The 24399-nt window shown below is 44.1% G+C and overlaps 1 protein-coding gene across 1 annotated transcript in view; it reads left to right on the plus strand.

Annotated features, from left to right (window-relative positions):
- Positions 1–24399, plus strand: part of CNBD2 (cyclic nucleotide binding domain containing 2) — a 60830-nt gene that overhangs the window by 31532 nt on the left and 4899 nt on the right. Inside the window, exons 8-12 of the mRNA XM_035006236.1 lie at positions 102–240; positions 8709–8823; positions 13448–13625; positions 15985–16105; positions 23141–23304. Of these exons, the coding sequence (XP_034862127.1) occupies positions 102–240; positions 8709–8823; positions 13448–13625; positions 15985–16105; positions 23141–23304 (717 nt within the window). The remainder of the gene's footprint in view (positions 1–101; positions 241–8708; positions 8824–13447; positions 13626–15984; positions 16106–23140; positions 23305–24399) is intronic.

Below are 24399 nucleotides of genomic sequence, written 5' to 3' on the forward strand. Positions count from 1 at the left end.
TTTGCAAGAGCAAGACGACACGTTCCCTTTCTGGAAATTGCTGAGAGCTGAGCACCTTCTGTGATGGAGGGCGATGAATTCTAACAGGATTTTCCCCTCAGGAAGATGGATCTGTTTGAGTCGTTGTCTGATGAGAAGCTCTGGAAGCTCGTAACCCTGGGGAAGGTGGAGAAGTTCTCGTATGGGCAGCTGATCTCAAAAGACTTTGTAGAATCATCCTCTATCATGTTTGTCAGCAAGGTGAGAGGCCCTGGATGGGGCGGGGTGGAAGCCGGGAAGGCACGCCTAGCATAATGTCCTGTGGCCACGCAGGCGGGGCTGAGCCCTGTTTTGCAGCACTTCCTTTTCTGAGCCTCCGTGTTCCAGATGTAAAAGGCATACCACGCAATTTGGCCTCCCTCCCTCAGAGGGTTGCCGTGAACTTTGAGATACACTGTTAATTAGAAGGAGGGCCACGGGGGTACCCCCTCCTTGAGCTCATATACATGCTTATTTACATACAGATACATATTTAAATTATACATTTGGCCCTTGAGTCTTAATGATGCCAAATCAGTTTGTAAAATTATAATCTTTTTTTTTTTTTAAAGATTTTTATTTATTTATTTGACAGAGAGAGAGATAGCGAGAGCAGGAACACAAGCAGGGGGAGTGGGAGAGGGAGAAGCAGGCTTCCTGTGGAGCAGGGAGCCCAATGTGGGACTCGATCCCAGGACCCTGGGATCATGACCTGAGCCGAAGGCAGACGCTTAACGACTGAGCCACCCAGGCGCCCTAAAATTATAATCTTAAGGGATGCCTAGGTGGCTCAGTTGGTTAGGCGTCTGCCTTTGGCTCAGGTCATGATCTCAGGGTCCTGGGATCCAGTCCCTCACTGGGCTCCCTGATCAGTGAAGAGTCTGCTTCTCCCTCTCCCCTGCCCCTCCCCCTGCTTGTGCTCTCTCTCCCTCAAATAAATAAATAAAATCTTAAAAAAAATAAAATAAAATTACAATCTTTAAATTATAGACATGATATGACCACATTATAAAACATAGTTCTGGAAAGAGGGAAGAAATCACCCATGAACTCATCCCCTCAGAATAGATTTTCAGAAGTGGAATTAATTGCTTGGGCGCCTGGGTAGCTCAGTCGGTTAAGCGTCTGCCTTTAGCTCAGGTCATGATCTCAGGGTCCTGGGATGGAGTCCTGCATCAGGCTCCCTGCTCAGCTTCTCCCTCTGCCCCTCCCCCTGCTTGTGCTCATGCTCTGTCTCTCAAAAATGAATAATAATAATAATAAAAAAGAAGCAGAATTGCTTGGTATCACCATGTTTATGGATTTGGGAACAAGTTGCTGTCCAGAAGGACCCACTTTATCGAGCCTCCAGCAGTGTGCACTTTCCCAGCACCACACACCTCTGCCAGGCTCGCCTGTCATTCCCTCAAAATTTACCTAATTTCATAGATGGCAACTGCTACCTCATTGAGGATTTAATTTACATTTTTCCTCATTACCAGTGAGATGTTTGTTTACTATCCAAATTTCATCTTCTGTGAATTGTTTTATGTCCTGTGCCAACTTCTCTGTTGGTTGATAATGAAAAGAGAGTCTGACATTTATTGAGCACTTACCGTGTCCCAGGTTGTGTGCTCCATGTGCTTTGTGTCATTTCAGCCTCACGGAAGCCCAGCTCAGGCCGGTACTGCCATTATTCCCATTTGACAGAGGTGAAAACTGAGGCACTAGGTTAAGCAGCTTTTCCAAGGTCACATAGTCGATGAGGGGCAGAAGCCGGGTTCAGCTCAGGTCTGTCTGACTCCAAAGCTCTTCTCAGGGGCTGGGATTTGCGATTTGAGTCGACCTTTCTGTCCGTTGTGGACTCTGCTCAACCCCTATGTAGTTTTCGTGATCATCATGAGAACCGCCATGTTTTTGAGACCCTTTGCCCCTGTTCCAGGGGTTCTACTAGCGTTGTTAATTGTTTTGGTTTATTTGCACATGGTTCGAAATTTAAAAGGTTCACAAGAGAAATGTCTCCCTCTCACCTCTTCCCCGTGCCACCCAGTGTTCCTCCCCGGGGACAGTCACTGTCACCGCTTTCTTCTGTGTCTGTCCTGCATCTGTTCTTTGTGTATAAAGGCAAATGCGTGTGTATGTTTTTTCCTTGTTTTCATAAATGGCGTCATGCTACGCAGGCTGTTCTGCACTTCACTGTTTCAAGAGTATTTCTGTAGATTGTTCCATATCAGTCCGTAAAGAACCCACTCTTTTTTTTTTTTTTTTACCACTTGTGCAGTGTTTTACTATATGATTGTACTGGATTAACCAGGTCCCTATTTTTTTTTTTTTAATATTTTTATTTATTTGACAGAGAGAGACACAGCGAGAGAGGGAACACAAGCAGGGGGAGCGGGAGAGGGAGAAGCAGGCTTCCCATGGAGCAGGGAGCCCGATGTGGTGCTTGATCCCAGGACCCCAGGATCATGACCTGAGCTGAAGGCAGACGCTTAACCAACTGAGCCACCCAGGCGCCCCTAACCAGGTCCCTATTGATGGATTGGTCGCCCCCATCTTTTGCTATTTCAAGCAGTGCTTTGATGAACTGTGTACATAGTACAATTTCACCATAAATCTTCACCATAGCTCTATCAGGAAGATATTATTATTCCACGTTTACAGATGAGGAAGTTGACGTTAAGACACCTTAGGAAAGGCCACCCATCTAGTAAGTGGCAGAGCCAGGATTCTTTCTCCAAACTTTTAGTATCTCCCATGTAGCTGTTGCTCCTATTAAGCCACCGAACATTTGTTGATTTTTTGCCAAGGTTGGTTCATGCTCTGGAGGGATCTGAGAATGGCAAAGACTGTTTCTCTCTCCTTATATCTCTCTTCCACTAGATTCTGAGCAGACACAAAGTTATTCAGGCCAGCTACCAAGTGATTAGTGCAAACTCTTTAAGTTTACAAGGATTTAGGAGGGAGACCTCTCCAAAGGCTGGGGGCTTTAAGGAAGGCTTCCTGGAAAAGGTGAGGAGTTGAGCCTTGAAGTGTTGGACCATTAGACAAAAGGAAGGGCAAGATTGGTTGCATGCTGGAGTTGGTTCTTACTGGCCTATGAGAGCTGATTAAGTTTTCAGGAATTTTGCAAGACAATAAACACAATAATTACTAAAAAATTAAATTATATAAACCTATAGTTAAATATATTATATGGAAAACAAGGATAGCAAATAATGAAAATTCATCATTTCCTCATGACGTTACTGCATTTTACTATTATCTGTGCTCTGGAGTTTATTTATGTCCGTTTTATCTATCTGGTGGAAGTACTATACAATTGTGCACGTCTCTTCCCACCTCCACAGGCAGTGACTTCACGTTGGTAGCTGAAAATTGGCCCCAGTGGGACAGTGGAAATCAGCACTCTGAGTCAGGTTTTGATATATGGCTTTGCTGATTGTCTTAAGAAAGCTATAGAGAAACTGTTTATAATGCAGATTAAATTTGAAAGTGGGCTGGGTCTGTAGCCATCACATTGTAAAGAGAAGAAAATTACAGAAATGTTTTTCCAGTATTTAAACAGTATTCATCATAGATTCATCATAGAAGTTACATCACTGATGAACAAGCCAAGTTCCAATATACATAGTGCTAAAGCTAGAGGGGGTTTTGGTTAATGAATATAATGTATACAAGGGTGAGAAGTAGTTTGCCAGTAGATTACAAACCATACTTAATAATATTAAATTTATTGGGAGAAGAGTGGTTTGGATGCAACTTCATTTCTCCAATCATGGTTGAATTGTGACTATAGATTGGCCACGGTCATAAGAACTCAGCCAGAGTCTGCCACAGCATTCTGTGAGAATCACTTGGCTATATGGAACTTTCAGTAAGAGTATAGTTTGTTTTGTTTGTTGTGCAGCACACCCTTTGTAAGGGTAAGATTTATAGACGTGTGTTCCTTTTCCCAGAGAGCCAGTTATTAAACTTAACAGGTGGGTGTTTGTGCTGTTATCCTGGGTTCGGTCCCAGAGAAGAGAGTCAAGACCAGCTAGCTGTAAGCAGAAAGGGAGTTATTGGAGGAGGCTGAATGGCTAACAGACTTACAGGTGATGGGGAGGCCCGAAGGAACAGACCTCAGACTGAAGGGGATCCCCAGATGACTCCAAGTCCGAGTCCAGACTGGACAGTCACAGGTGCTCCTGATCCTGCCAAGTTCAGGAAGCCGCGTCTATAGCCACTGCTCCCACGAGCACACTGGAGGTCCTGTCATCCAAAACCTGACCTTGCCCAAGTGCATCCAGGCAGGGGAACCCAAATCACCTCCTTAGCTGCCAGGGGGTTTGGGAGATGTTTGAGAGTATCTGGCTTCCAGGCTCTACCCTCTAAGGGACTGGATGCGCAGGATCTGACCCCGAGGATGGTGCGGATGAGGATGAGGCCCTTGGCAGCCACGGGGAATAGTGTGGCAAGTTTGGAGAATCCTGATGGCCATGTGAGGAGAGTGGGGAGAGCCTACCCTATACCATATAGCCAGGGAAGATTGGGGGAAGGGGTGGTAAGGGATCAGAATTCAAGACTTGCTTTAATCAGCATGATGATTACATCTTGACCAGCAGAAAGTTCTCAGTCTGTTTTAGCCTCCACTTCTTTGTCAGTAAAGTGGGACTACTTATCTCATAAAGTCTGTAAGGATGCGTCTAGCACAGACTTACTCAGTTCACATTCATCCTCAAATTCAGTGGTTCTGAGTGTTGTTGCTGGATCAGCAGCATCAATCGGTTTCACCTGGGAACTCACTAAAAATACAGATTCTCAGGCCTACGCAAGAGCTGGTCAACATCCAAAACTGTTTGGATAAGCCTTCTAGGTGATTCTGATGCACACTAAAATTGGAGAACTCTGATTTAAAGGAAGAGTTTTTCAGATTTGAGTAAGCATAAAGAACACTTTAGGGGGCTTCTTAAAAAGGCAAATTTCTGCCTCACCCCAGAGTCTCATTCATTAACTCCGGCAATCTGCATTTGAATAAGCACAGCTGGTGAATCTAAGGCAGGCGCTCTCGAAGTTCTTTCTGAGAAAAATAATACAGATGTCACAAAGTGACAGCAGGTGTGTGTGGGGGGCATCCTGGCTAGTGGGTGAGTTGGATTTGTCCTTTACAGTGTTTTATTGAAAACTGATTTAATCGTTATTGTGAAGATTGTAAATAAAATTTTGGACTTCTGGCTTCTTTTGAATATTCAGAAGATCAGGCAACACCAGGCTGTATTGTGATGCAGCCCCCTCTGACTGGAGTTGAAGAGCACCTGCCCCTTTTAAAGGGACTGCTTTTTTCTCCCATTTTTATTTCCCACCAGGCCGGCTACTGAAGTATTCATCTAAGGAGACTGGGATTTGGGCGCCTGGGTGGCTTAGTTGGTTAAGCAACTGCCTTCAGCTCAGGTCATGATGCTGGGGTCCTGGGATCGAGTCCCACATCGGGCTCCGCCCGCTCTGCGAGGATCCTGCTTCTCCCTCTCCCTCTGCTGCTCTTCCTGCTTGTGCGGTCTCTCTCAGTCAAATAAATAAAATCTTAAAATAAATAAATAAATAAAGGAGACTGGGTCGTTCCGGCTCCTGTAGTTCATGGATGTGGCCACTAGAGGGCGATATAAGCAGCGAGTGGCCTGGGTGTCCTGGGGACCCGGGAGTTAGGGAAGGCAATTTCCCGGTGGCATAGGAAACATAGTTAATACCCACAATCAACCCATTTCGAGCAATTTATCATTTAGGGGCCCATGGTGAAATTGTTTTCTACAGAGATGTAGATGGGATTAAAGACCCACGAGAGACTTTCTGAGAGGAAAATGTTCACCTGTGTTCCTCTGGCACCAGGTTCCTTGTTGATAAATGTTGCATGAATGTTGACTAACCCTCCAAGCCCAACACCTGGCATAGAATAAGGGCTTATTAAATGTTTGATCCTTTCTCCTTCCTCTTCAACAGTAAACGGTCTTGAACCTTAACTATAACATGTCTCTTATAGTTCCTCCTAAAAAAGGGTAAGATTTTATAAAGATACAAAATAAATAAGAAAAAGTGGCATATCTTTCTTTCCTATCAGATTAGGAAAGATTAAAAGGACTGTGAAAGCTCAGTTTTCAATGTAACACAAAGATATAACAGGCTCTGTTATGCACTGCTGGAGAGAGTGTAAGCTAACATTTCTGGAAGGCAGCTGGGCAATGTGTATTGAAATTGAAAACATACATACCTATAGGAAACAATCCCAAGGGGATAGTCAAACATGGGTATTATATTAGGATAAACTAGGTTAAATACTGTAATTATAGGGGCGCCTGGGTGGCTCAGTCGTTAAGCATCTGCCTTCAGCTCAGGTCATGATCCCACGGTCCTGGGATCGAGCCCCGCGTGGGGCTCCCTGCTCGGCGGGAAGCCTGCTTCTCCCTCTCCCACTCCCCCTGCTTGTGTTCCCTCTCGCGCTGTGTCTCTCTCTGTCAGATAAATAAATAAAATCTTTTTAAAAATACTGCAATTATAAGCAATCCTCAAATCTCAGTGGATTAACTAACAAAGACGCAGTCCTTCATCCTACTACTGGATCACAGCAGATCAGCAGGAGGCCTTGCTTTTCATGGTCCCTCAGGGGACCCAGGCCACTGGAAACTATCTTCACCTATGCTTCCATGGTCAATAGGACAGGGGAAGGGAACGTTGAGAATCAAGCACTGGCTTTTAAAGTTCCCACTCAGATGATCAGAAGTCACTTTGCTAAGGAAAGTGGCCAAAGAAGGCCACATCTGATTCAAAGGGAAAATACAATCCTGCCTTATGCTTGGGGGGGGGGGGGGGGGAAGAACTTGAGTATTTGTGAACTGCCTTAATGACCACTCTAGGCGTTAAGACGTGTGTACAAGATTATCACTTAAAGTTGCTGTCATAGAAACCCAACTGCAGTGGCTTAGTGAATAGTAATTTTGTCTTGCAGTAGAGAATTAAGCAATCCAGGGCTAGAAAGCTGTTGGAAGAAGTCTTCAAGACCCCAGTCCCCTTCTAGCTTCTCCCCTCATCATCCACAGCTTATAGCTTTCATCCTAGTGGTCACAACATGACTATTCCACCTCCGGCCATCACATCGGAGTTTCAGGCAGAGGTAAAGGGGAAGGACAACCATACGTTTCCTGGGGGTTTTATCCATCAGTCTTCCACTTATATGTCATGAGCTGGAAGTGGGTCACTGCCACCCCCACTGCAGGAGAGTTTGGGAAGGTGGTGAGTTTTATAAATGGGGTTTTGTTGTCCTGAACAAAATCGGAGTTATATAATGACAAATTAGAAACAACTGAATATTAAACTTCAAGAATATTTTCTTGGGGGTGTAACGTGTGCAGTAAAGAACTCAGATCTAAAATTTACAGCTTCATGAATTGTTACATAGGTACACACCTGTGTAAGCATCACCCAAATCAAGGTAGAGATCATTTCTAGCACCCCAGAAGGCTCCCTTGTACTCTCTCCCAGACAAAATTCACCCCCCCCAAACCAAAGAGAGCCACTCTTCTGACTTTGTTAGAAGATTACTTTTGCCTATTCTTGCACTTCATATAAATGGAATCACACAGTATGTGCTCTTTGTGTCTGACTTCTTTGGATCAACTAGTTACGGCATACAGAGAATAATATGCAGTCATTAAAAACAATAATGTAGAACCATGTTACCTGGCGTGAAACGATGTCCTTGATGTATTATTGAGTTTTATTTTTTCATTTTTATTTTTTAAAGATTTTATTTATCAGAGAGAGAGAGAGCATGAGCAGGGGGAGGGGGAGAGGGAGAAGCAGACTCCCCGCTGAGCAAGGAGCCTGATTTGGGACTTGGTCCTAGAACCCTGGGATCATGACCTGAGCTGAAGGCAGACGCTTAACCGACCGAGGCGCCCAGGTGTCCTTGTATTATTGAGTTTTTTAAAAAAAGGTCACAAGAATCTGTTTTACATAAAATGACTCATTTATGAAAAATTGTCTATGTTATATGTTTACAGAGAAAAGTTTGAAATAATAGTCACCAAAATGCTACTCCTTGTTATTTCTGGGTATTAGGATAAAGTAGTTTTAACTTTATGTCCTTCTGTTTGGTTTGAGTATCTTTTAAACTTTTAATTTTGGAATGTTTTAAAATTTATAGAAAAGTTGCAAGAACAGTACAAAGAACTCCTGTATAACCTTGATCCAGATTCACCAATTATTGACATTTTGCCACATTTGCTTCTATATATATACATTTCCCTGCCTGAATCATTTAAGAGTTAAATATCATTCATTATACTCACTTACCCCTATATACTTAAGTGATTTTTTTTTTCTAAAGTCAGAAATTAACTGCAGAATAACTATCCAAATCAGGGAATTTAACATTGATGTAACATACAATCTACAGTCCATAGTCCATTTCACCAGTTGTCCCAATAACATTCTCTATGGTGATTTTTTTCCCCCCATGCCAACATTTATTTAGTTCTCATGCCTATTTAGCTGTTTGAGCTTGTGATGAATAGATAACATTTATGTTAAAAAAAAAAACAAAAACAAAACAAAACCTGAAACCACTTGCATTAAGCCAGGTAAACTGGGGTAAGATGCAGTAGAGCGTATCTTCAAAGCCTGGCCTGCCCTGAGCCTCAGGGCTTAGCCTTTTTGTTTGTGTCCCTTGATGTTTCCAGGGCAGCTGTGAAGTGCTGCGTCTGATAGACCTCGGGACCTCGCCTTTCTACTACAAGTGGATCTGGCAGCATCTGGAGCTGATAGACAACAGACCTCTGAAGACCCACCTCAATGGTAACCGGCAGCCGCGCACAGTAGGGGGCGCCTGGGCCCTGTGGCTTCCCGTTCCCAGCCCATAGAATCTTAGACGTCTAGAGCTAGAAAGGCCCAGCAGGATGTCTGGTTTGATCCCCTCTTTTCGCAGCTGTGGAAACGTGGCCCACATGGCCCCACTGGGTTAGGCTCCTGCCCACCCTCCGGCTCTTCCTTTTTAGGCTTTCCCTTTGTTTCAGGTGCTCCTGGGGAGAGGGGTGGAAAGGAGCCTGGAGCTTGACAGAGCTGGGTTTGAATCTCCCTGCTTAGCTGGATGACTCACTGAGTACTTAAAGCCTCTGGGTCTGGCTTGTCACAGTAGCGTGGTGGCTGGGAGCACAGGCCCTGGAGCCAAACTGCTTGTGTTTGAATCCAGGGTCCCTCTCTTACTAGCTGTGTGATACTGGGCAAGTGACCGTGTCCCTGTGCTCAGTTCCCTCAGATAGTCCCTGCCTCATGGACTTGTATGAAATGAAGCAAATGAATATATAAAGCTCTTAGAACACTAGCTGGATGCATCAGGCTATGGTAGGTGTTTGTTATCTTTATCCCACAGGTTACAAGGGGGGCTGAATCAGCTTGTGTGTGTACAGGCCTATACTCAGGTGCACAGGAAATATCCCTTCTCTTCTCATGTCAGTTCTTTTTCTCTCTTTTCCGCTGACAAGCCACCAAAGAAAAAGCTGCATCCCATATTTTTTAGCCAATTTTTTTTTCACTGTGGCAAAATACACATAGCGTAAAATTTACTATCTTAACCATTTTTATACCTACAGTCCAGTGGTATTAAATATATTCATAATATTGGACAGCCATCAACACCATCCATTTCCTAATCTTTTTTTTCATTTTGTAAAATGGAAACTGTATCCCTATTAAACAGCAATTAGCCATTTCCTCCTCCCCCTAGCCCCTGGCAACCATCATGCTACTGTCTATCTTTATGATTTTGACTACTCTACGTCATATTATTGGAAGCATACAGTATTTGTCTTTTTGGGATTGGCTTATTTCACTTTGCATAATGTCCTCAAGGTTCATCATATTGTAGCGTGTGTCAGAATTTCCTTCCTTTTGAAGCCTGAATAATATTCCATTGTATGTACATATCATATTTTGTTTATCCATTCATCCATCGATGGACTCTTGAGAACGTCCACATTTTAGCTATAGCGACTACTATGAGCATGGGTGTATAGTTATCTCTTTGAGACCAGTTTTCTTTGGAATATATACCCAGAAGTGGGTATATATAACTGGATCATATGGTAATTCTATTTTTAATTTTTTTAGGGAATTGCCATATCATTTTCCACAGGGTCTGTACCATTTTACATTCCCACCAACAGTGCACAAATGTTCCAGTCTTTCCTCATCCTCACCAGTGCTTGTTATATTCTGTTTGTTTGGTTTTTAAACATGATATTCATCCTAATGGGTAGGAGGTGGCATCTTACTGTAGTTTTGATTTGTATTTCCCTATGATTAGTGATGTTTAGCATCTTTTTATGTGCTTATTAGCCATTCACATGTTTTCTTTGGAGAAATGTCTATGCAAGTTCTTTGCCCGTTTTAAAATCTGGTTGTCTGTTTTTTTGTTAAGTTTTAGGAATTTTCTATATATTTTGGATGGTAATGCCTTACCAGATATATGATTTGCAAATATCTTATCTCATTCTGTGGGTTGCCTTTTTACTCTGTTGATAGTGTCTTTTGATGCACAAATTTTTTTACATTTTCATGAAGTCCAATTTGTCCATTTTTTCTTTTGTTGCCTGTGCCTTTGGAATATATACAAGAAATTACTGCCAGATCCAGTGTTGCAATGCTTTTGCCCTGTGTTTTCTTCTTTTTTTTTAAGTGGGCTCCATGCTGAGGGGGGCTTAAACTCAGGACTCTGAGATCAAGACCTGAGCTGAGATCAAGAGTTGGACACTTAACAGATGAGCCACCCAGGTGCCCCAAGGCCTGTGTTTTCTTCTAAGAGTTTTATAATTTTAGGACTTACACTTAAGTCGTTGATCCATTTTGAGTTAATTTTTATATGTGGTATGAGGTAAGGGTCTAACTTCATTCTTGTGCATGTGGATATTCAGTTTTCCTAGCACCATTTGTTGAAAACACTGTTCTTCTCCCACTGAAGTCTTAGCACCCTTGTCTAAAATCATTTGACCATATATCTGAGCGTTTATCTCTGGGCTCTTTATTTTATTTTTTTGGTCTATATGTCTGTCTTTTTTTTTTTTTTTTAAGATTTTTAAAATTTATTTGACAGAGAGAGACACAGCGAGAGAGGGAACACAGGCAGGGGGAGTGGGAGAGGGAGAAGCATGCTTCCCGCGGAGCAGGGAGCCCGATGCGGGGCTCAATCCCAGGACCCTGGGATCATGACCTGAGCCGAAGGCAGACGCTTAACAACTGAGCCACCCAGGCGCCCCTATATGTCTGTCTTTATGCCAATACTACACTGCTTTGATTACTGTAGTTTTGTAGTAAGTTTTGAAATCAGGAAGTGTGAGTCCTTTTGCTTTGTTCCTTTTCAAGATTGTTTTGGTTATCTGGTGTCCCTCGAGATTTCATATGAATTTTAGGATGGATTTTCTATTTCTGCAAAAAAGTCAGTGGGATTTTGATAGGGATTGCATTGAATCCATAGCTCACTTTGAGTGGTGTTGACATCTTAACAGTACTGAGTCTTCCAGTCCATGAACATGAGATGTGTTTCCATTTATTATGCCTTGATCTTCAGAGTTCTTTCTTTGTGCAGCTCTCTGCCCTGTGAACTGTCACTGCCTTGTCCTCTCCAGACTCTCAGTTCTGTCTCATCAATTCAGGGAAATTTCTGGGCTCCCCCTGTGTTCCCTCTCCCTGCAACATGGCTCAGAAAACCTCCAGGCAGTAAGCTGTGGCAATAGTAGGGCTTACCCCATTTGTTTTCTATCTTGCAGGGATGATTGTTCTTCATGGCCTGATGCCCAGTGCCTCATACATTTATCCCAGTTTTTTTAGTAGTTTTAGGTGGGAGGGTAAGTCTAGCCCCTGTTAGTCCATTTGGTTGGAAGCAGAAGTATAGATCTATGTTTCTTTTTCTTTCTTTTTTTAGATCTATGTTTCTTAGTAGCTGAGTTTTATCCTACTGTATGTATATACCATAATTAGCTCTAAAGCAATGACCTTTTACAGATATTTTGGGTTATTTCCAATTTTTCACTATTACCCTGCTGTGGTAAATTTCATGATGTGTTTATCTTTGTATACTTGTACAAGGAAACATTGGATAAATTCTTAGAATTATTGAATCAAGTAATCAATCCACTGCATGCTGGTCTTACACATTTAAAATACTGATAGATATTGACCAAAAAGCCTCCCAAAAAGGTTTACTTGGGGCTTTTTATTTTATTTTTTTAAAGTTTTTATTTATGTATTTGAGAGAGAGAGAACGAGAGACAGAGAGCAGGAGAGGGAGGAGGGTCAGAGGGAGGATAAGCAGATTCCCCGCCGAGCAGGGAGTCCGATGCGGGACTCAATCCCGGGACTCCAGGATCATGACCTGAGCCGAAGGCAGACGCTTAACCATCTGAGCCACCCAGGCGCCCCACTTGGGGCTTTTTATATGTGCTGTGTTAATTTAGGCCTACTCTTTATAGATTTTGGATTTGGATTAACATTAATTTTAATAGTTGATTTGAACACTGGAGATCTATTTTTAAAAAAGATTTATTTATTTATAAGAGACAGAGAGAGAACATGCACCCACGGAGGGGAGGGGCCAAGGGAGAGGGAGAGACAGTCTTAAGCAGACTCCGTGCTGAGTGCAGAATCCGACGTGTGACTTGATCCCAGGACCTTGAGATCATGACCTGAGCTGAAATCAAGAGTCAGAGGCTTAACTGACGGAGCCACCCAGGTGCCCCTTAATCTGTAATTCTTATAATAATCCTATGAGGACATAATAAAATAAAAAAAAATAATCCTATGAGGGCTCCAGGAAATTACCTCGTCCAAGGTTCTATGGCTCATCATTCCTTTATCTCTTACTGTTGCCTCCGTCCTCAATCCCAGATGAATATGATCTGTTAGTGGAAAGTCATGAGCTTTAAATCAGGTAGACTTGAGTTTTTTTTTTTTTTTTAAAGATTTTATTTATTTATTTGAGAGAGAATGAGAGAGAGCACATGAGAGGGGGGAGCGAGAGAGTGAGAAGCAGACTCCCCGCCGAGCAGGGAGCCCAATGCGGGACTCGATCCCGGGACTCCAGGATCATGACCTGAGCCGAAGGCAGTTGCTTAACCAACTGAGCCACCCAGGCGCCCCTAGACTTGAGTTAAATCCAAGCTTCAGCCGTTTCCTGGGTGACTTAAACTCTGCTGCTCATTCGATTTCTTAAATGGAGCCAGTGACACTTACGTGGATGTAACATATGTGAAGGCTCTGCTCCAGAGCAGAGGGACAATACATGGAAAGCACAGTGTTTTCTATTTTCCTTTATTTCCCCATGGGCCAGACTGGCCAGGCAGGTGAGTAGGGTATACCTTTCATCATCAGCACAGACCTCATATATGCAAAGACCCATTAATGTGTTTTTCTGTGCTTTCTCTAACAGAACCTTCTCCTGTGGAGAGATTTAAGGAATTTCAGATCAAATCATATCCTGTACAGGACTTTAGCTTTCTGAAACTTAAGCACCTCCAGAACTCCTGGGAGCCAAAGGGGACCAGCTTCAGTAGGAGGATTAACACCTCAGGGAATACTCTTCCAAAGATGTTGGGCCCGAAGATCAAGTAAGTTTAGCTCTTGGCAGATAGAAGCGTTCAGATTCTGGTTGAAAAGGGAGATATAACTTGAAAAGACAGAATGTCAGGGATACTGGAGAGGGGGCAGAGGTAGCAGGCACAGCTCAACCCCAAAGGTTGGGGTGTAGACAGAGGACAAACTCGAGAAGTCCTAGATCTGAGACCCAGGAGCAGCATTCTCTGCCTGTAACCCACAGAGACATTTTAGCTAGTCAGCTACTTCTTTTCTCAGGGAATCCATCTGAAGGAGGGGCAGATCTTCTGGCTCTGATATTCTGTTTGTCCCTGGATCTTTTTGACTCTGAGCCTCTTCAGAAAATTCTACCCATCTAAAGGAGGCAGGAGATGAGAGTCTGGGCTTTGGAGTCAGTTCAACCCAGGTTCAAGTGCTGCCTTGGCCACTTATTTTAGCTCTGTGTCCTTGCACCAGGGACTTGACCTCTCTAAGCTGTAGTTCCCTTGTCTGTAGATAATAGTAGTTAAGTCTTGGTGTTGTCTTAAGCCAGCAATTAAATGAGATAATGGTAGTTATAGCTAACACTTGTGGAATACTCTATTCCTGGTCCTGGATTATCTAATTTAATCCTCACAGGAGTTCTATGAGGTAAGTACTGTTATCAGTCCCATTTTCAAGTGAGAAAACCAAGCTACAGAGAGAGATTAAGTTCCTTGTTTGAGGTCATACAGGTAGGAAGCGGCAAAGCCAGGATTCAAACCTGAGCAGCTTATTAGTGCTCAGTCTTTTTATTTGGTATGACTGTCGCGGCTGGAATGAGAATGCACATTGAGGGCTGCACTTTTGCCTCAACCCAGAGAGGCTGAGGAACAGGAAAGGACACTCAGTGGTACCTGCCTAGAGGCAGCTCAATGCTGGACCCAGAGCAACATAACACCTCTTCCCCCCTCCCATTAAATGTAAAATCAAAATATCACAATGAGGAGCGCCTGGGTGGCTCAGTTGGTTAAGTGTCCGCCTTTGGCTCAGGTCATGATCCTGGAGTCCTGGGATTGAGCCCTGCATTGGGCTTCCTGCTCAGTGGGGAGTCTGCTCTCCCTCTGCCCCTCACCCAGCTCGTGCTCTCTTTCTCTCTTAAATAAATAAATAAATAAATAAATAAATAAAATATATATCACAATGATACTAATAATAACATCAGTGTCACAATCTCCATGTTGCCCCAAGTACCACTGCACTCAAGTCCTTTGCCTATTAACATTTCTAGCCTGCTGGCCTCCATAAGGAGGATCCCATGACTTCTGAGTTGTTATTCCCTCTGATGGATATTCTTTCCAAGGGATCCAGTGCTTGAAGTCCCAGTCCCAGTTCTTCTGAAGGTAGGGATGGAACAGACCCAGGTTCTCTGCTGTAAGGAAGAAGAGACAGGTTGGACCCAGAAATGAAAAATAAAGACCATGCTGGGCATGTCCTGGGGGGTGAGAATTACAGGCTGCCTTGTTTATGTGTTGGGTGAGTTTATGAGTTGGGTGAATATATCAGCTATATTCTCAGCTGATAAATAATTTTTTCCCTGCCTCTAATCCAGATAGCATAGCCTGTCTCTTCCTTCTACCTCTCCTGAGACCAAAGAAAGCACAAGATCACCTGTGTAAAATTAATTCCAACATGAACAAAATACAGAATCTACAGGCTGCCCAAGGAAACCTGTCTTTTATTTATTTTTTTAAAGATTTTATTTATTTATTCATGAGAGACAGAGAGAGAGAGGCAGAGGGAGAAGCAGGCTCCCAAGGAGCAGAGAGCCTGATGCGGGACTCGATCCCAGGACCCTGGGATCATGACCTGAGCCGAAGGCAGACGCTTAACCATCTGAGCCACCCAGACGCCCCCTGAAACCTTTTAAACAAATAAACAAACAAAGCCATTTCTTCTCTGCTTTTCTGCCAAGAAGGAGAGCCCCAACCTCTGCTGTGTCCCCAGGGGCACAGAGCTTACTCTAGCTCAAAGCAGTCTGTTCCATTATTGGACAGCTCTGACTTAGAGATGTCTTCCTCAGGTTGAGCATCTATCAGCCAGCCTGGACTTCTCATCCATCCGGTCTGGCTCAGGTGCATGAGATCATCAGCCCCTTCTTCCACATAACAGCCTTCAAGTGTTTAAAGGGGGTCCTATCTCTTTCTCTGCTAGCCTCCCCGCTATTAAACTTCTCCAGTTCCTGATATGATCTCTTCCAGAGCTTGATTTGAGTTTTCTCACTTTCCGGGGGCAGTGTGAGTTCTCCAGGGAGGTGAGGTCTCACTGTGCAGCAGAGTGGGGGCTGACTGTCCAGGGCCTCAGGAACTGGCTATGTGACAAATGAGTTCTGTTTAACAAGCTGTCAAATTTCAGATCCAGGAATCCTCATTTGCTTGAATGTTCCATGATCAGTACCAAGTATGGTGATCTCCCTGAGGAGGCTGCAGTGGGCGCCTACATCAAGATCCACACTGTGGAGGAAGGAGAAGCTGTGGTGAGTGTACAGAGAGCCTCGTTCATGATAGAGTGTGTAACATGGCAGGCTGGGAGTGTTAAGTAGTAACAGGAAAGGTTTAAAAACATCCCACTCTATATTTGGTGATATTAAGGAATATTATTGATTTTTTAAGATATGATAACAGTACCATGGTTATGTTTTTTTAAGAGTCCTTATATTTAGGAGATACATATCAAAATACAGATAAAATGATATGACATCTGGGACTTGCTTTAAAATAATCCAGGAACAAGGCAAGGATGTACCCTCTCACTACTCTTGTTCAACATTGTACTAGAAGACCTCCCTAGTGCCTTAAGACAAGAAAAGGAAATAAAACATTTGGGAAGAAAGAAATAAAGCTGTTTTGTTTGCAGTTGTTTGATTGTCTATGTAGACAACTTCAAAGAATCAAAAAACAAAACAAAACAAAACAAAACCCTCCTGAAGTGAACAAATTATTATAGCAAGATCACAGGGTATAAGGCAATGAACATTGGAATTTGAGATAAAAACAATACCCTTTACAATAGCACCAAAAATGAAATGCTTAGGTATAAATCTAACAAAGTATGTTCAGGATCCATATGCAGAAAACTGATAATTATAATGAAAGAATTCACGGGGCCCCTGGGTGGCTCAGTCGGTTAAGCACCCGCCTTCCACTCAGGTCATGGTCTCAGGGTCCTGGGATGAAGCCCACATCAGGCTCCCTGCTCAGCAGGGAATCTGCTTTTCCCTCTCCCTCTGCCCCTCCCCCATGCTTGTGTGGCTCTCTCTCTCAAATAAATAAATAAATAAATCTAAATAATTAAATAAATAATTTATAAAATAAAATAAATAAGTATAAATAAAATAAATCTTTATTTTATTTAAGTAAAAATAAAATAGTTTTTTAAAGATTTTATTTATTTATTTGAGAGAGAGAATGAGATAGAGCATGAGAGGGGGGAGGGTCAGAGGGAGAAGCAGACTCCCTGCTGAGCAGGAAGCCCGATGCGGGACTCGATCCCGGGACTCCAGGATCATGACCTGAGCCGAAGGCAGTCACTTAACCAACTGAGCCACGCAGGTGCCCTAAAATAAAATCTTTTAAAAAATTATAATAAAAGAATTCAAAGAAGACTTAAATAAATGGAGAAATATTCTATGTTCATGGATTGGAAGATTCTATTGTTAACGTGTTAGTTCTTACCAGCTTGATGTATAGATTCAACACAATCCCAGCCAAAATCCCAGAAAGTTATTTTGTGGATATTGACAAAGTGATTCTAAAATTTACATGGAAAAGCGAATATAAACCAACTGGTAAATCCAAACAATGAACAATTCATCAATAAGAAGAAATGAACTATCAAGCTAAGAAATGACATGGAGGAAACTTAAATGAATATTTTAAGTGAAAGAAACCAATATGAAAAGATTAAGTATTGTATATTCCAATTATATGACATTCTGGAAAAGGCATAACTATAGAGATAGTGATCAGTGGTTGCCAGAGGTTTGGAGTTCAGGAGGAGGGATAAATAGGTAAAGCACAGAGGATTTTTAGGAGAGTAAAATTATTCTGTATGATGCTGTAATGGAAGAGACAAACCCTTAAGCATTTGACAAGACTCACAGAACTTTATAGCACAAAGAATGAACCTTAATGTATGCAATTTGTAAAAAAAAAAAAAAGTCATTTAGGAGGCAAGGTTTCCCAGGAGGGAATGCAGACTATGACAAGAGCATCTAATGATACTACAAATGTATGAAACGATCTCAGTGAAGAGGGTGGGAGAAAAAGGGCTGACCTATGTAACGCTGGAGGCAGCTGGGGTCCCTGAGACTGAAAGCCGAAGGAACAGCCCATGAGCACTGTAGTCTAGCTGATAATGTCGTTACCCATGGGTGTATGCTTAACAGTTCTGATACTGCAATACGCGTGTACTGAAATGGATCAATTCAGTAAATGAATGGCAGGTGACGGCAGCCAGGTTTCTCATCATTGGAGTAGAAATTTGCAGATAAGCAAGGAGGCTAGAATGATCCATGTGGTAATGGATTCGTTGAAGACATCTGTATGAACTCCTTTTTAGCTTAGTATAAATACGGGTGGTCACACATGGAGATATTTATAGATATGTGTCTCAACATCTATCTTTTGCTCTGTCAACTGACAGAGCCTAAAAGAAACGACACTCCAATAGCAATGAGCAAACCTAGCACCTGGATCTTGGTTTCTTATTTTAAAATTTTTATTTATTTATTTGACACAGAGAGAGAGCGAGAACACAAGCAGGGGGAGAGGGAGAGGGAGAAGCAGACTCCACTGAGCAGGGAGCCCGATGCGGGGCTCGATCCCAGGACCCTGGGATCACGACCTGAGCCAAAGGCAGTTGCCTAACTGACTGAGCCACCCAGGCTCCTCTGGATCTTGATTTCTAATACCATTCTTCAATAAGAGGAATAAGGGCTCCTTGGAAAATGACTGATTCTAGGTCTAGGGCAGGAAATAGACAAGATGAGCCTGGAGCGTTTTGTAGTGCCGTGGAGTAAGGAAGTATTGGGGGAAAAAACCCTACATTGATGGAGGCAGGCATATCAAAGGGACACAGGTGCCAACTGGAAGAGCTCCCAGTAGCTAAAGCTAGAACAGTTTGAGCAACAAAATAAAATCGTATTCGATTATAACTGAAAGTATATAGTAAACATCTCTGAGAACATACTGTATAATGACTAAATAATGAACAAATTAATAAATAGGGGTGAAGAGACAAATCTCCCATGCAGAAGAATTCCAAATAATTTACATACATCCTAAAGGAGAGGATGTATAAACCCCGCTCCTTAGGTGCGGGCTGCACATAGTGACTTCCTTCTAAAGAGTAGAGTACGGAAAGGGGGGGGGAAAGAGTAACTTTACGGTGGAGGAACCTGAGAAACCCCACCGTAGCCAGGTGATCAAGGCCAACAGCCGCAGTTAAAGTGTGTTGATAGTATGTCCCTTAATATGATGAAATGGGGTATGATGTGATGAGAATGACACTTTACCTCTGTGGTTCTCTTCCCAATAATCCACAACCCCAGTCTAATCATGGGACCAAATTGCCGGGTGTCATTCAAAATTCCTGACCAGTACTCCTCAATAGCTATCAGGGTCATCATAAACAAGGTCAGTCTGAGAAACTGCCCAGCGAAGAGGAGCCTAAGGAGATAAGAGGATAAATGAATATGTGTTTTGGATAGGATCATGGAACAGGAAAAGGATGTTAGGCTAAAAGAGGAAATCTAAATAACTCCTTGACCTGAGTTAACAATAATAATAATATATTGATATTGGTTCATTAATCATAGCAAAAGTATCCTACTAATGTAAGATGCTAATAACAGGGGAAACTGTATGGGATTATATGGGAACTCTGTACTGTCTTCTCAATTTTTCTAAGTCTAAAATTGTTTTAAAAAATAAAGTCTATTAAAAACATAATTATCCGGGGTGCCTGGTGGTTCAGTTGGTTAAATGCCCAACTCTTAATCTCAGCTCAGGTCTTGATCTCAGGGTCATGAATTCAAGCCCCATGTTGGGCTCCACGCTGGGCATGGAGCCTACTTAAAAAAAAAAAAAAATTATCCAATAGTTGGAAGGGCGGGGAATGCATGGATGAAACAAGTTTGGCCATGAGTTCTCACTGTGGGAGCTGGGCAGCAGGTGGTCCTCCACCTGCCCCGGGGAGGGGCTGTCTTCTGAAGCCCCATGTGTGGTCATCATCCAGTATGTGGTCGTCATAGTCCAGAGAGCTGCTCCCTTGCCGTGCCCTCAACACTGTTCCTCAATTACAGCATCTCCAGGGTCCCCCTCATATGCCTGTCACCCCCTGCTGTGGTGGGCTCTTAATGCTCCTGCCCCACGGGACTGGGAGTCTTCAGAGGCAGGAAGGCCAGCCAGGAGTGGGTGGGAGCCCCAGCCCCTGGCACGGCCCTCCCTCGAGGCTGATGGAATATTTCCAAGCTCTTAGGAAGCTCTTCCTTTTTTTCAGCAAAACTCTGCCTCCTGCAACTTTTTTTTTTTTTTAAAGATTTTATTTATTTATTTGACAGAGAGAGACACAGCGAGAGAGGGAACACAAGCAGGGGGAGTGGGAGAGGGAGAAGCAGGCTTCCTGCCGAGCAGGCAGCCCGATGCGGGGCTCGATCCCAGGACCCTGGGATCATGACCTGAGCCGAAGGCAGTGGCTCAACCGACTGAGCCACCCAGGCGCCCGCCTCCTGCAACTTTTAACTAGCTCCTCCCCCAACCTCCCCTGCCACCCCAAGAACAAAACAGAAGAAATCAGCTTCCTAGCCACATGATGGCCCCTTAGATATTTAAAGAATGCCACTTTGTGGGCGCCTGGGTGGCTGAGTCGTTAAGCAACTGCCTTCGGCTCAGGTCATGATCCCAGGGTCCTGGGATGGAGCCCTGCATCGGGCTCCCTGCTCAGCGAGAAACCTGCTTCTCCCTCTCCCACTCCCCCTGCTTGTGTTCCTGCTCTTGCTGTCTCTCTCTCTGTCAAATAAATAAATAAAATCTTAAAAAAAAAAAAAAAAAGAATGCCACTTTGTTTTTCATTCAACATTTCGGGAGCCAGGCACAGTGCCAGTGCCCCGTTAATTATTTTCTCATTCGGTCAGAACATCCTCCATTCCTTCAGGGCAGTTAGTGCTTCCAGGTAAGGCACTCAGAACTGAACACGGGGCTCCTGAGGCCAGGCGCTGGCCTGTGAATGCAGCCTCACACCGCCAGGCAGAGCAGCTGGGGATGCTGGGCACCCCGAGCCGAATGAGGGCACCGGAGGGCGGAACGGCGTTGTCTGGTTGGGCAGACGGTGACGGCAGGGCAGGCGGGGCAATATGGCCCAAGAGCAGCAGGGACCGTGTTGTCAAGGGCCTGCCGTGCGGGAATAGGGACCTTGGCCTTGATTCTCTAGGAAGGCCTAGAAGGCTTTGGGTGAGGGCTCGGAACAAAGACCCGCTGCCTCGTTCGTCATGCAGGGCCCAGCACAGAGAAGGCCCCCCGCCCCCAGATATGTGTTAGCATGACTCCTGATGAAAATGCCTGTGGAGGTCTCCCTAATGTGTCTTCGGTAAGACTCTGGTCTCCCTGACTTCATTTGTCGGAGAGAGAATGGTGACAGCTGAGCCTGTATTCACATAGATCACAGTTGCCTAACGTGGGCAGCAGGAGTGTGAAGCTGGGTCAGTCTTGGGAACATCAGAGGTTGGGGCCTGGAGAAGAGCCTCTGTTTTGAGCCAGGAGGTGTAAGGGAACCAGCTTCTCCAGGCAACAGGCCGACCGAGGCCTCAGACTGGGCAAGCCGGAGCCATGGGCAGGGCAGAAGGGATATAACAGATTGGGGTCAAGGTCAGGGGGTCCTTATCTTCATTTTGCTTCTAATTAGACAGCTGTGTGGCCTCGAGCAAATCACTTGACCTCTCTGAATCTGTGTCCTCATCAGAAAATGAGGAAATTCACCTGGGTGAGCTGCTAATTCGAATGTTCTGTTACCCCATTTGAGTATTCATTCAGCAGAGAGTTCTTGAGCATGGCCCAAAATGCCAGTGTGGGTAAGTAAACTGACATTCTTCCAGCCCTCGTGGGGCTTATGATCTAGTCTGGGGACAGGCAATAAACAGATAAATTAGCAAACACATAAAATAGTGCAAACTGCTGTTGGGAATGGAAGAGAAAGCTGGATTGTGGGGCAGGCTTCTTAAGTGGAACAATCAAGGAAGCCAGCTCTGAGGAGGTGATGTTTAAGCTGAGACCTGAATGGTGAAAAGAACAAGCTGCGGACGACCTGGGTGAAGTGTGTTGCAGACCAAGGAAGAGTAAGCTCAAAACCTGAGGCCAGAAGGAGCTTGGTGTGTCAAGGGGACTGGAAGGGAGCGCAGCATGGCTGGAACAGAGTAAACAAGGCAGGGTGGCATGAGGCCAGGCTGGAGAGCCAGGCAAAGTTGAGATAGCCCAGGCCTTGGGGCCACAATGAGGAGTTCTCATTTATCCTGCATGCTGTGGGAAGGTATTTGAAGGGCTTAGGCAGAAAAGGGCCCTGACTGGCTCGTGTGTGCGGGATGGGTTGCAGGTGGATGAGGGTACCTGCCAACGGTGCTGCCCTCAGTGGAGCCCTGAACAGATCGCTGGGTTCAAATCCTGCCTCCACCTCTTTCTGTCCTTGGGCAAATTACTTAACCTCTTTGTGCCTCAGTTTCCTCAGAGTATAGTGGTTAAAAGCATGGACTCTGAAGACAGACCCCCTGGGCTCAAATGCTAGCTTTATTGCTTCCATGCTATGTGATGTCGGACAAGTTTCTCAATCTCAGCAGCATCCTCTGTAAAATGAGGATAACAATAGGACCCACCTCATGGGGGACTGTGACGGTGTCAGATGAGTCATACCCACGGCAGCAGCAAGAGGGCCTGGGATGTAGCGAATGCTCAATAAATATTGCTGTCATATCATCATCATCATCATGGTCAGGGAGCCAGAGGAGTAACTGAGCTGCAGAGAGGAGGCCAGTGACCCCCGAGGTCTGTGAGGGACAGAGAAGGTAACTGAGGCCCAGTGGGGTCACGTGAGCAGAGACCTGCAGAGAGGATGAGGGAGGGTGTGGTGGCTGCGGAAGGGAAGATTTAGAAGAGGAAGACTCGCTGTTGGCATTCTGTCACTGCATGAGGAGGAGAAAATTGGCTTTACTTGGCACAAGAGTCGAGATTGGACATGGGGGCAACCTTGTGAAAAGCTGTACCCTGAAGAGTGTGATTCTTGGAAAGCCTGCATGGAGGTAGGACATGGACAAAGTGCCTTCCTTACAGGCTCTTCTAATCCCAACTGTCAGAGGCCTTTGATGTCATGTAGAAGGAGAACTGACCTTCTCCCCATCACTTGCAGAATGACCCCCAGATGGATTCACCGTCTGTCTGGGGCCTCGTTTTTCCTGTCTAGATAATCTGCTGGTAGAAGTGGACAGTCTCTGAGGTCAAACTTTCTGGAACTTTCTGTTCCCCAGGGCCTTCACCAGATCCTCCTCCCGGAGAACCAGCGTGACATGCGGCCCTTGATCCTCGTGAGCCTGGGAGCTGAGATGATACTGGTGAGGAAAGAAAAATTCTGTGAACTGATCGACAGCGAGGTAACAGAGAAGTTGTCCAGGTTCAAGGTCAACTACCCCAGGTCAGTGCTGGAAATGTGCATACATCCCACCAGACCGAATAAAACAAATTTTCACCTATTGTTTTAGTTAAAGAAAGAAAAAAAGTGCTAATACCTAATGCTGAGAAGGGGGGAATGAAACCAGTAGTTGCTGGTATCCCTTAAATTGTCTCAATCCTTTTGATAATAATTTTAGTATTATGTTGCAAGGGCTATTCCCTTTGAAGTAAAGGTCTACCTTTGGATTTATGTAATTAAATTATGGGAATAGCTACATGCGCTGAGATGTTCATAGCAGCCATATTCATGATAGAGAGAAAAACCACTACCACCACCACCCACACGTGTCACACTAAGGAGATAGTTTAGAAATCGTGGCGTGTTTCTTTGATAGAGCATAACTGTTGTATTAAAAAAATTGTAAGTTTAATGACTCTGTAGCAGTAGGGTAAAATAGGTGATATAATGATACACGGAAAGGATGCAAAATTGTATATATTCTATGGCTATGCCTTTGTAAAACACAAGAGAAAAACCTAGAAGGAAATGAACAAAAGCGATGACATCTGTGATGTTGAAAATTTGTAAGAGTCATTCTGTCTGGAAGGTGAGACTAAAATGTACTTCCTGGTTATTGTTATGTATTCCTCTCATATTGTTTTTGCTGTGTGGGTGCATTGCTTTTATAATGAGGGAAGAAAATAAATTCTTTCTTTAGTTTAACTTTTACTTAGTTAACTTACAGTGAAATATGGTTTCTGGAGTAGAATTCAGTGATTCATCACAACAAGTGTCCTCCTTCATACCCATCCCCCATGGAGCCCATCCCCCACCCACCTCCCTCCATCAACCCTCAGTTTGTTCTCTAGTGTTAAAGAGTTTCTTTTTTTTTTTTTTTTAAAGATTTTATTTATTTATTTGAGACAGAGAGAATGAGAGACAGAGAGCATGAGAGGGAGGAGGGTCAGAGGGAGAAGCAGACTCCCTGCCAAGCAGGGAGCCCGATGCGGGACTCGATCCCGGGACTCCAGGATCATGACCTGAGCCGAAGGCAGTCGCTTAACCAACTGAGCCACCCAGGCGCCCCAAAGAGTTTCTTATGGTTTGTTTCCCTCT

The sequence above is a fragment of the Mirounga leonina genome, unplaced genomic scaffold (assembly GCF_011800145.1).
Source record: "Mirounga leonina isolate KUSES-001 unplaced genomic scaffold, KU_Mleo_1.0 Mir_150, whole genome shotgun sequence".
Lineage (NCBI taxonomy): Eukaryota > Metazoa > Chordata > Mammalia > Carnivora > Phocidae > Mirounga > Mirounga leonina.